Source organism: Heloderma suspectum, chromosome 1, assembly GCF_057233095.1.
Source record: "Heloderma suspectum isolate Gila_16-S chromosome 1, 16-S_ref, whole genome shotgun sequence".
NCBI lineage: Eukaryota > Metazoa > Chordata > Lepidosauria > Squamata > Helodermatidae > Heloderma > Heloderma suspectum.
In genome coordinates this window covers 333,305,349-333,318,282 of record NC_139458.1, presented here as the reverse complement: position 1 = coordinate 333,318,282, position 12,934 = coordinate 333,305,349, and the positions used below count along the sequence as shown (strand labels likewise).

Genomic DNA, 12,934 nt, shown 5'->3' with positions numbered 1-12,934 from the left:
TACTAGGAGGATGGCTTTTTCTGTTGTGGCACCCGGCACCCCGGCTCTGGAATGAGCTCCCTAGTGAGGTTCGCCTGGCACCTACATTGTATTCTTTTCGGCGCCAGGTGAAGACCTTTTTATTTTCCCAGGCATTTTAGCATTTTAGCTTTCTAAATTTTTATCTTTGTTGTTTTAAATCTGTATTTTAAACTCCTGCACTGCTGCTAGGTTTTATTGTGGTTGTATTGTTATATTGTGGTTTTAATGTTCTATATATTTTAAATTGTTTTATTGTGTGTTGTTTGGTTTTAATTTTTGTGAACCGCCCAGAGAGCTTCGGCTATTGGGCGGTATAGAAATGGAATAAATAAATAAATAAATAAATAAAGGCAAAGCCTTGGGCTAATGTACACTAAAACTCCGGGATAGACAACTCACAGCTGTTTATTTGGTGATATTCTCATGGTGAGAGCTTACTCCTTAACTATAGCATTCTGATGAATAAAGTCTAGGAGAGAGCAATGTTATGGTCCCAGGAGAACATCCCATCAGCCATAGGGTTATTCAGAGTCCCTGCTCCAAGGCCATAGACACTGCTATGGACTCTGAAGTCTGACTCTGCTCCCCTGCCCTCCCCTGCTCCCTCGTAGCTGCGGTGGAAAGAACGGCACCAGTTGTTTTCCAAGGTCACAAAAGTGGTCTTGGAGAAACATGGACAGGTCTGAAACGGAAATTTCTGGTGGGCAGGGGGAGAGAAGGGGAGACGAGAGGCTAGAATACAGTGTTTCCTATTACCTCTCCAACCACAGCCCTGCCTCCAGCAGCACAGCTACTGTAGATAGGTTCAGAGGCCCATTTGGAGGAGAAATGGAGGGAAAAGATGGAGAGGGAAAAATTGCCTCTGTTGCTCCTGCTGCCCCCCCCCCCCGGAGGGCATTGTTACTCAGAAACTTCCAGTATCAGAGGCTTTTGTCTAATGAGAGTGTAACCCATAGGACTGTGCCCTTACAGCAACAAATTAGTTCCATAGATTTTGCATTGAAATGCATAGCAAAAAAGCACCAACATCCATTTTTTAAAACCGTAAGTCTTGAAATACTACTTCTGCCATTAGAATAATGTACATGGATTACTTTTTTAAAAGGTCAGAGTGTAAGGAAATTATTCATACCTGTTGTGTATTGCCAGCCATAATGCAAAGGCATTCCCCATAGGATATTGTCAGTATCATTATGTTCAAAGGAAGCATAATATTTAGCTGCAGAGTTGTACAAGATCTTGTATATTCCCAATCTCTCTTTGTAGTCCCAGGAATCGATAACAATTTTGTTACCTTGTCTGGGGTAATCTTCTAAGTTTCCAGGTGCAATTTGCCACAGTGGAGGTAGAGCCCCATCATAGTCTTCTGGCGCTTGAGCTAGGTTTTCTTCATGTGCTGGACTGAAAGCAGCAGTGGCCAGGAAGAAAAGGGTGAGATGGCAAAGATACTTTCTCGAGAAAATGTAACCCATGTTGATCAGGACGCCTCTGTATCTGAGCCTCAGAGAGCATGGAGGATGCGTTTAACAATTAAGGAACACATATAACCTAACATTATGAAGGGATTACTGTCTTATGTTACCCCACCTCTTTCCTGGGGTGTCACGGCTATTCCAAAACAGGATTTTCCTGACATGTTTATCTTGGTAAATTGCTGGAGACTAATTTGGAGTCCTTCAGAGTCAGTGAAAAAGGTGAATGCCCTTATTAGACTGAGTTCCAGCTCAGACACAATTAGTGAGGTCATTATAGCCTAGGAACCCACTTGCAAAAGACTGAGGGGGAAAAAAAAACATTTAAAAAAACCCCAAACAACCCCATTTGTGCAATTCTGAGGGACCTTAAAAAAAAAAAAATTGGCAAATGAGTAATGGCTCTTCCAAAGTGCTGTTTCCGCATCAGTGGAGGGGCAGTCAATAACAGGAGAAGCTGAAGGCGGCACTGGTGAGATTGCGAAGAGCAGCACAAGCTTTTTGCTGCTCTTGCCGAGCAGCTCTGTAGCCTCTTGGGAGAAGCTACGGTGCTGGGTTCAGACGTCATGACAAGCCACCCCGAGAACGAACTATCCTCAACAACCCCACTACAAGCCATGGTTTTTCAGGGTGGCTTGTTGGCAAAACACAACCCACACTGAATCACCCATGCTGGGTTCGGATGTGGCCACTAACATGGCTCACAAACCACCATGGCTTATCATGACTTGCAAACCCAGTCACAGACTGGGTTCGCATGACATATTAAGCCATTGTGGTTTGTTTTTCGGAATTAACCATGGTGGTTTATTTACCCAAAATAAGCCACCCTGATAAGCCATGGTCTGCAGTGAGGTTTATGTTAGTCATCATGGCTTACTGTGTCATCTGGTGCCAGCAACCTTCCGCAAGTCAAAACAAATATCTTTGAGTCTTGCCATGCATGCTAAATTATACACCAACAAAGTAGCCTCATCCATTCATCTTTTTGTTTTTTGAATTATGAACATTGTTACAGCACAATCCTATTCAAAACTAAGTCCCATTGAATTCAGTGGGAGCTTACTCCCAGGTAAGTGAATATAGCATTACAACTTATCTCTGATAATAACTTCAATTTGCTAAAATTGCATTGCACTAAACTGTGTCAGTAACAATTATTGATTTGGTTTGCTGTCCCCTTCTCCTTTTGCCTTCAGTCTTTCCCAGCATCAGGGTCTTTTCCAGGGAGTTTTCTCTTCGCATTAGGTGGCCAAAATATTTGAGCTTCAGCTTCAGTATCTGTCCTTCCAATGAGCACTCAGGGTTGATTTCCTTTAGGATTGACTGATTTGTAGGGGTGCACGAAAGTCACTTACCTGGTCTCGCAGCTTGCTTCGCGGTGGGGGGGAGGAGCTTCGCTGCTCCCCCCGAACTTCAGGCCGGGGGGGGAGGCTTCCCTCCTCGCCTGGCCGAAATTCAGGGCGGAGGGAGGCTTCCCGCCTCGCTCGGCCGAAATTCAGACCGGGGAGGAGGCGCCTCGCCTCGCCCGGCCACGAAATAAAAAGTAAAAAAAAACAAAAATGCCCCCGTGATAGGCTACGTGACGATTTACGCAGCCTATCACGGCTAGATCTGCAAAGTCAGCCGTGATAGGCTACGTTAATCGTCACGTAGCCTATCACGGGTGACTTAAAAAAAAAAAAGCGCGTACGCAAATGGCGGCCCCCATAGGGAGCTGCCATTTTCGTTCCTTATTTGGTAGCTGTAGTCTACGTAAATCTTTACGTAGACTACAGCGACCAAATAAGGAACGTGAATGGCAGCTCCCTATGGGGGCCGCCATTAGCTGTACGTGCTGTTGTTGTTTTTTTAAGTCACCCGTGATAGGCTACGTGACGATTTACGTAGCCTATCACGGCTGACTTTGCAAATCTAGCCGTGATAGGCTACGTTAATCGTCACGTAGCCTATCACGGGGGCGTTTTTTTTTTTTTTTTGCTTTTCTTGGAATGGCGGCGGCGGCAGCCGGTCGAAAGCCCGGCTGCCGCCCCTGCCCCTGTCGAAGACCAGCCGAACCGCCGCCGGGACCCACCACCGGGAGGGACATTCGGGAAAGGTAAGTCCCATCCCGGGGGGGGGGGTGCGGGGGGGTGCGGAGAATTTCTCCCCGAAACTACTTCGGGGGGCCGAATACATTGGCACTCGGCTCCCCAAAGTTTCGGGGAGAAATTCTCCCCCATCCCTACTGATTTGACCTCCTTGCAGTCTAGGGGACTCGTAAGAGTCTTCTCCAGCACCACAGTTCAAAAGCATCGATTCTTCGGTGCTCAGCCTTCCTTATAGTCCAGCTCTCACAGCCATACGTTGCTACTGGGAAAACCATAGCTTTGATTATATGAACCTTTGTCGGCAAGGTGATGTCTCTGCTTCTTACTATGCTGTCTAGGTTGGCCATAGCTTTCCTCCCAAGGAGCAAGCGTCTTTTAATTTCATGGCTACAGTCACCGTCTGCGGTGATCTTGGAGCCCAAGAAAATAAAATCTGTCACTGCTTCCATTTCTTCCCCTTCTATATGCCAGGAAGTGCTGGGGCCAGATGCCATGATCTTCGTTTTTTCAATGTTGAGTTTCAAACCAGTTTTTGCACTCTCCTCTTTCACCCTCAACAAGAGGCTCTTTAGATCCTCTTCACTTTCTGCCATTAGGGTGGAATCGTCTGCACATCTGAGGTTGTTGATAATTCTCCTGGCAGTCTTAATTCCGACCTGTGATTCATCCAACCTGGTGTTTCTCATGATGTACTCTGCATATTAATTAAATAAGCAGGGCGACAATATGCAGCCTTGTCGTACTCCTTTCCCAATTTGGAACCAATCGGTTGTTCCATGTCCGGTTCTTACTGTTGCTTCTTGACCCTCATACAGATTTCTCAGGAGACAGGTAACGTGGTCTGGTACTCCCATCTCTTAGTAGTGGTGACTCTGGGCCAAACTGCCCATTACTTTCTCCGTGCTTTTTAAAAAGTGTGCTTAAATGCGTCATTCTTATTCTGAAGAAAAGGCAACCGTAGGAGATTCCAGTCTGGATCCGGATAGGGACCTGCATCAGTTCCCTACCGAACATTGCCCGCCTGGCCGCTAATTGCCCCCAAATGAGCAAATAACATCTTTGGGGGCAAATAGCAGTGGCAGGGAATTTCCAGCATCCCAGATATAAACTCTGTATGCTTCCTTTGGCTTCAAAATAAAAGTGGCCAGTTCAAGCACAAGTTTTGTTTTTTAACAAAAACTTGACTAAAGCAACAAGTGAGAGAATTGGCAAGTCTGCTCCTCCGTTCCGTCGGAATGCCCATTTTGAGAACCAAGGGTGACAGGTTATTTAGGGCGCAATCCTATGTATATATAAACAGAAAAAAGTCCTGCAACGCCCAGTGTTCCTCAGCCAGCTATGCGTAGGGTTGCACCCGTAGCCTCTTCATCATGACAATGGAGCAAGTTCAATTGGAATTACAGCAGGTGTATACATTGGGAATTTAGTACTGTGTTCTCAGCTGAAGAGTTTGAATGGCAGAATTTGGGTTTTCTTGAGTCTTATTGTAAGATTTATTTATTTATTTATTAAATTTATTAATCGCCCATCTGGCTGGTCACCCAGCCACTCTGGGCGATGTACAATAATAGAAACAGTTCAAAACAATACAATTCTACATTAAAAACTTCGTATTGCTAAAAATACCCTAACCCACCCCAAATGCCTGAACAACCATGTTTTTAATGCGCAGTGGAAGCTCATTAAAGAGGGGGCATGACGGAGTTCCCTAGGGAGGGAGTTCCACAGAGTGGAGGCCACCACAGAGAAGGCCCTCTCCCTCGTCCTCACCAGGCTAGCTGTCCTGGCTGATGGGACAGAGAGAAGGCCATCCAAGGCTGATCTTGTTAAGCAGCCTGTCTGGTGTTGCTGGAGGTGCTCCTTAAGATAGGCTGGGTGTCAGGGTGGAAACTGAGCCCATAGAGCCCCAGAGCAGTTCTGATTCTGAGGAAGAGCAACAACCTGTGGGAGAGGAACTCGCTCATCTCTCACAGGCACAGCGGCAGGGAGAGATTCCTCCTGCCTGCATTCCTGAGAGAGATAGTGACCCTGGCAGTGAGAGAGCGGGAGAGAGGGTTTTGCTGAACGCTCGGCGCAGATGCAGGGAGCGGCGCCAGATGGAGGGCGCCGAGAGGAAGTGCTCTGCCCGCTTGGCGCTAAAACAACGGTCGTGTCCCGAGGACCCAAGGGTAAGAGGGAGGACCTCTCCATAGCCCATAAGTTCAGAGTCTTCCCGCTCTTCTCCTTCAAACGGGGACCAACTGCCTTGCTTGGAGCTTAGGCTACTCTGCTAACTACCCCAGTGCAGTTCCTTGCTTAGTCGCTGGTGATTAGCGTCTGAAAGGGTCATTAAGTTGTAAAAGGAATAAAGTCTTGGAAAGAATCCTTTTCGTCTGTGTCTTGAGTTGGCTATTGGAGGGTACTGTAAGAGGCAGCTAGGGCGCTCCTGACAGCTCCCGTTGCTCTTTTTTCTCTCTGCTCCTACTGCCTCTGGATGGTGCCATGGACCTGGCGGTGCAAACTCTCACGCAAGAGAACCAGGTTCTTTGTGATCAAGTTGCTCAACTGACGACTGCCGTGCACTCTTTGCAAGCTGCTGCTCAACACCCCCCCGATCCCCCCCCCCCGCCACAAGTGCCCGGTGGCTCTGCCAGAGAAGTTTTCTGGTGAGAAAGGACTTTTTCAGATTTTTTGGGCCCAATCGGAGCTGTACATGCGCCTATGACCTGAGGATTTCCTGACGGAACAGGTTCGTGTGGGCTTTATCATTAACCTACTTTCAGGTGTGGCAGCTAAATGGGCTTCAGGGCTTCTTCTCGCTAATGACCCCCTGCTAGGGGACTATCAAGGTTTCATGACAGCGATGGCCAGATTTTTCAGTGACGCCCTGCGCACACAGATGGCTTCTCGGGAGATTTGCCACCTCAGGCAGGGCAAGGACTCAGTTTCCAGCTACGCAAAAACTTTTCACTTGCTGATGCAGGATTTACAGTGGAATGATGCCGTGCCGGTGGCTCAGTTTTTGGACAGTTTGAATAATGAGATCGTGGATAAGTTGGCATGCACGCCTAGCCCGCCTACTTTGGAGGACCTCATCCAGACCTGCCTCCAGATAGATAGTCAGCTGGAGGGGCGCCGGCAGACCCGGTGTGGTGCCGGGGGCTGAGATTTCCCTCCTGCCATTTCCCCACATTTTCTGCCCCCTCGCCCTCCCCCGTGGTGGGGGCGGAGGAGACTCCGATGCAGCTGGGAGCTACCCGAGCCCCACTGCTGCCAGAGGAACTAGAGCAGCACGCGCAAAGTGCTGATGTTTTCTGTGCGGAAAGCTGGGACATTTCGCCAAAACCTGACATGCCAGACTGGCAGCCCCACTGCCTCCTCCTCCTCTCCTTCCTCCTCCTCCTCCTCATCCCCAGGCCTGACTAGGCTGCCCCCGAAGCCTGTTGGGGGTCTCCAGTGTGGGGGTCAGTTTCCCACCAGGTTGGTGCCTTCTTCAACCCCCCCATCTGCTATTGCATGTTCACCTCTGCTCCTCCCAGTAGGGTGGAGTGGAGTCCCTGGCTTAGGTGGACTCTGTGGCTATGACCCGTTTCATGGATGAAATGTTCATTCACCTGCACAAGATTCCTACCCTGCCTCTTCCTGCCCCCTTGGCAGTGGAGACCATCGATGGGCGTCCTCTTTCTTCGGGCATGGTGACCCGGATTACAGCTCCACTCACTCTGCGTGCCAAGTCCCACGTTGAGCAGATTCAGTTTCACTTGGCCAAGGTTCCCCACTACCCAATCGTGCCGGGTGTTTCCTGGCTCTCTAAGCATAATCCTCAGATTTCTTGGGGGCTTCAGCAAGTGGAGTTCTCGTCTCCCTACTGCCGGCAGCATTGCCTCCCAACCGAGTCGCTGGTCCCAGCCTAGGCCTTAACCCTTTCCTCCCGCTCCTCATCTGCTTCTGGCAGTTCTTCAGCTACCGTGATCCTCCCAGAGAAGTATGCGGCTTTTCAGGATGTTTTCGACAAGAAGGAGGCCGACCAGCTCCCCCCTCACCGCCCTTTTGACTGTGCCATCTACTGTCCCCGCTGGCCAGCTGTATTCGATGTCGGAGCCGGAACTTCGAGCTCTGTGGGAGTTTTTGGACACAAACTTCAGCCGCGGCTTCATTCGCCACTCCTCCTCCCCCTCCTGCACCCCTACCATGTTTGTTTGCAAAAAGACGGGAGAACTCCGCCCAGTGCATGACTTCAGAGTAGGGATGTACAAAAGTCACTTACCTTTTACGAAATTTGATTTGCGGTGGGGGGGAGGCGCTCCGTCCCTCCCCCCTGAAATTCTGGCCTGGGGGGAGGCGCCCCGTCCCTCCCGCCGTGAATCCTGGCCAGCTGAGAACGCAAACGGCGGTGGCCGTAGCCGCCGCCGTTTGCGTTCCTGCAGTCAGCCGTGATAGGCTACGTAAATGTTTACGTAGCCTATCACAGCTGAGTTAAACAAAAAACAAAAAACCCCGCGTGTACGCAAATGGCGGCGCCCATGGGCACCGCCATTTGTGTTCCTTATTTTGGCATGTCTAGTCTACGTAAACATTTACGTAGACTACGGCGAAAATAAGGGGAACGCAAATATCATCGTGTCTACGCTATTTGCGTTCCCCTTATTTTCGCCGTGATCTGTGTAAATGTTTACGTAGACTAGACGTGCCAAAATAAAGAACACAAATGGCGGCACCCATGGGCGCCGCCATTTGCGTTCGCGTGGTTGTTGTTGTTTTTTTTAACTCAGCCGTGATAGGCTACGTAAACATTTACGTAGCCTATCACGGTATTTTTTTAAAATGTAGCCGTGATAGACTACATAAATCTTTACGTAGCCTTTCACTTTTTTTTTATTTTTTTACTGGAAATGGCGGCGGCGGCAGCCAGTCGGAAGACCGGCCGCCGCAGCCGCCGCAACCGCCGCTGAACCACTGCTGAACCGCCGCCGAACCGCCACCGAAGCTGCCGTCGCCAGGGAGATTCGCCCAAGGTAAGTCCCATCCCGGGGGGGGGGCAGGGGGGCAGAGCGTTTTGCCACCGATTTCGGGGGGCCGAATGTGCTGGCATTCGGCCTCCCCGAGATTCGTGGCGAAATTCTCTGACATCCCTACTTCAGAGTGCTGAATTCGGTCTCGATCCCCGATAAGTACCCCCTCCCCCTCATACCGGAGATGCTGGAGTGCCTGGGGCGAGCCAAGATTTTCATCAAGTTGGACCTGCGTGGTGCCTACAATCTGATTCGCATCCGGGAGGGGGATGAGTGGAAGACCTGTTTCGGCCCCCGGTACGGAGCATACGAATACCTAGTGATGCCGTTTGGGCTCACCTGCACCCCCCCCCCACATTTTCATTTTTTATGAATGCCTTCGGGACTATTTGGACACTTTCTTCATTGTTTATCTTGAAGATTTACTTATATTTTCTGAGGACCCCCACGACCATCAGCACCATGTCTCCACCATCCTCCAGCACCTTCGTGACCACCATCTTTATGCCAAGCTGGAGAAATGTGCGTTTGACCTAACCTCTTTGGACTATCTTGGGTATATTATCTCAGCTGAGGGTATCAGGATGGATCCTGCAAAGGTCCAGGTTGTCCTCTCCTGGCAGGTTCCATCCACCAAGAAGGACTTGCAACGTTTTCTGGGTTTTGCAAATTTCTGCAGAAAATTTCTGCCCAGCTTTGCTCGGCTGACATCTCTCACGGAATCATTAACGGCAGGAAATCTCCTTTTCATTGGATGGCATCTGCCCAACAGGCTTTCAAGGAACTTAAGAAGCTTTTTAGTTCTGAGTCGATGCTTTTTTTTTTTTAACCCTTTCAGCCCAGAAGCTTTTTAGTTCTGAGTTGATCCTGTTACATCCCGACCCGAGGAAGCCTTTTGTAGTGCAAACTGATGCCTCTGACTTTGCGGTGCGGGTGGTGCTTTTTCAGCCAGATCAGGCGGGTGGCGGGTTGTAACCCTGCGCCTACCACTCCAGGAAGCTGAACATGTCTGAGAGGAATTATACCATCTTGGAGAAAGAACTGTTGGCCATCAAATCCGCTTTGGAGACCGGGCGTCATCTTCTGGGGGGGGGCACAGCACCCAGTCGAAGTCAGAACTGACCATCACAACCTGGAACATCTTCAGACAGCCCGTGCCTTAAACCAGCAGCAGATTAGGTGGTCACTTTCCCCCCCTGGTTCCACCTTAAGATTTGCCATGTAAAAGCCTCCGACAACCTACAAGCAGATGCTCTTTCTCGTAAGCCGGACCTCCAGCCAGGGGGTGAGGAGAATCCCTCCCCCTCTCTGATTCTCCCTCCCCCCCAGAGTCTGGCAGCAGCTGCGGTGCCTCGCTCTTGGGAGGAGCCCCTTCGCTCTGAACAGGTTCAGGATGCTTTTGTCCGCACAAAGGTGGAGGAATTGCAGCTAGCCTCTGCCCCCCCCCAGTCTACCCCCTTCTCTCTGCGAGGTGGCCTGTTTTACCATTCCGGCCAGGTCTATGTGCCTTCTAGACCCCTCCGCGAGAAGGTCCTCCATCAGTGCCACGACTCCCCCACCGCTGGGCATTTTGGCTTCGCCAAGACCCTGCACGGAGTGACGCAGGAGTTTTGGTGGCCTCGTGTGTGTCGGGACGTCAAGACCTATTTCACTTCCTGCCCAACCTGCCAGCGGGTGAAAGCCCCCTCATGCAAGCCCACAGGCTTTCTTCACCCCCTGTCTACCCCCTCAGGACCTTGGAAACTGCTCTCCCTTGACTTCATCACTGACTTGCCTTGCTTCACATGGTAAGACCACTATTCTGGTGGTGGTGGATTTGTTTTCTAAGATGGCCCATTTCATCCCCTGCTCTGGGTTGCCCACAGCCAGGGAGACGGCAGAGCTGTTCGTGGCACATGTTTTCCGCCTCCACGGATGGCCCGAGGTCTCATTTTGGATAGAGGGGCCCAATTCACTGCCCATTTCTGGAGGGAGCTACTTGGGCTTCTACAGGTGATGCTCCGTCTTTCCTCCGCCCACCATCCCCAGACGGACGGTCAGACTGAGCGCACCAATGCAACTCTGGAGCAATATTTGCGCTGTTATGTCAATTACCAGCAAAATGACTGGTTTACCCTGCTGCCTCTAGCAGAATTTGCTTATAACAATGCCTGCCATCCTTCCACCTCCCAAACTCCATTTATTGCCAAGTTTGGTTACCACCCCAAGGCTTTCCCATCCACCCTAGCTCCCTCTTTGGTGCCTGTGGCCCATGAATTTTTAGAGGAGTTGCGAGCGGTACACCACCTCTTACGGGACTCCCTCGAGCAAGCCAAGACAGCCTACAAGGCCTCTGCGGACCAGCGGCGCCAGCTGAGTCCGTCTCTGCAACTGGGGGACTAGATTTGGTTTTCCACCCAATACCTCCCCTCTCACTCACCCGCAAAAAAGCTTGCACCTCGTCACATGGGGCCTTTCCAGATTACGGCCCAGATTAACCCTGTTGCTTTTCGCCTGGCTCTCCCCCCCTCCATGAAGATCCATCCTGGTTTTCATCAGGCCTTGCTGTCCCCCTGGTTTCTGGTGACCCTCAACGCTCAGCCGGCTCCCCACCGCCGCCAGTGCTGGTGGAGGGGGAGGAGGAGTTTGAAGTCACCGAGATCCTGGACTCACGCCTTTCTCGTGGCCGCCTGCAATATCTGGTGGACTGGAAGGGGCACAGGCCAGATAAGCGCTCCTGGGAACCCACTGAAAATGTGCATGCTCCGTTGCTGCTGCGGTGTTTCCACCAGCTGAACCCCCACAAACTTGGGACCCCAGGGGGAGAGCACGAGGGGGGGCCTCATGGGAGCAGGGATGATGTCCGGGTGGAAACTGAGCCCATAGAGCCCCAGAGCAGTTCTGATTCTGAGGAAGAGCAACAGCCCGTGGGAGAGGAGCTCGCTCATCTCTCACAGGCACAGCGGCAGGGAGAGATTCCTCCTGCCTGCAATCCTGAGAGAGTTAGTGACCCTGGCAGTGAGAGAGCGGGGGAGGGGGTTTTGCTGGGAGCTCGGAGCAGATGCAGGGAGCAGCGCCAGATGGAGGGTGCCGAGAGGAGGCGCTCTGCCCGCTTGGTGCTAATACAACGGTCGCGTCCCGAGGACCCAAGGGTAAGAGGGAGGACCTCTCCATAGCTCATAAGTTCAGAGTCTTCCCGCTCTTCTCCTTCAAACGGGGACCAACTACCTTGCCTGGAGCTTAGGCTACTCTGCTAACTACCCCAGTGCAATTCCTTGCTTAGTCACTGGTGATTAGCGTCTGAAAGAGTCATTAAGTTGTAAAAGGAATAAAGCCTTGGAAAGAATCCTTTTCGTCTGTGTCTTGAGTTGGCTATTGGAGGGGACTGTAAGAGGCAGCTAGGGCGCTCCTGACACTGGGCTGGAACTATATAGGGTTTTAAAGGTCAAAACAAACACCTTGAATTTGGCCTGGAAAACAACTGGTAACCAGTGCAACTCCTTCAGCAATGGAGTGATGTGATCTCGCCGGCGGCTGCCTTTAATCAGGCGAGCCGCCACATTCTGTACCAGCTGCAGCTTCCAAACCGTCTTCAAGGGTAACCCCACATAGAGCGCATTACAGTAGTCTAAACAAGAGGAGACCAGGGCATGTACTACCGATGGGAGCAGATGGTCGGGAAGGAAGGGGCGCAGCCGCCGTATCAGATGGAGTTGGTACAGTGTTGTCCGGCTCACAGTTGACACCTGAGCCTCCATGGACAGCTGGGAGTCCAAAATGACCCCCAGGCTGCGGACCTGGACTTTCAAGGGTAGCTGTACCCCATTCAACACCAGCTCAACATCCCCCAACCTCCTCTTGTCTCCCACCAAAAGTACCTAGGTGTTGTCAGGGTTCAGCTTATTCCTCCCCATCCAGCCACTCACCGTCTCCAGACATTTGGACAGGGATTCTATGGCCAACCTTGGTGAAGATTTGAACTGGTAGAGCTGCGTGGCATCTGCATATAGATGACACCGCACCCCAAACCTCCTGATGATAGCCCCCAGTGGCTTCACATAGATGTTAAATAGCATCGGGGAGAGGATGGAACCCTGTGGCACCCCACAAGTGAGCGGCCACAGGTCCAAAACCTCCTCTCCCATTGCATCCTCTGGTATTTGCTGGAGAGGAAGGACCGGAAGCACCGTAATATGGTGTCTCCAATGCCCAACCCCTCCAGGCAGTCCAGGAGGATACTGTGGTCAGTGGTATCAAAAGCCACTGAGAGGTTGAGGAGAACAAGGAAGGAGCATTCATCCCTATCCAGAGCCCTCCTCAGACCATCCAACAAGGCGACCAAGGCCATTTCTGTCCCATGCCCAGGCCTGAAGCCCGACTG

At 51.1% G+C, this 12,934-nt stretch overlaps 1 protein-coding gene across 1 annotated transcript in view; it reads right to left on the bottom strand.

Moving 5' to 3' along the window:
* The window catches only part of LOC146359515 (protein LEG1 homolog), a 30,080-nt gene extending 18,681 nt beyond the window's left edge, over positions 1-11,399 (bottom strand). Inside the window, exons 1-2 of the mRNA XM_084816143.1 lie at positions 11,227-11,399; positions 1,154-1,515 (exon numbers count right to left, since the gene is read on the bottom strand). Of these exons, the coding sequence (XP_084672269.1) occupies positions 1,154-1,515; positions 11,227-11,399 (535 nt within the window). The remainder of the gene's footprint in view (positions 1-1,153; positions 1,516-11,226) is intronic.
* Positions 11,400-12,934: the final 1,535 nt, after the last annotated feature.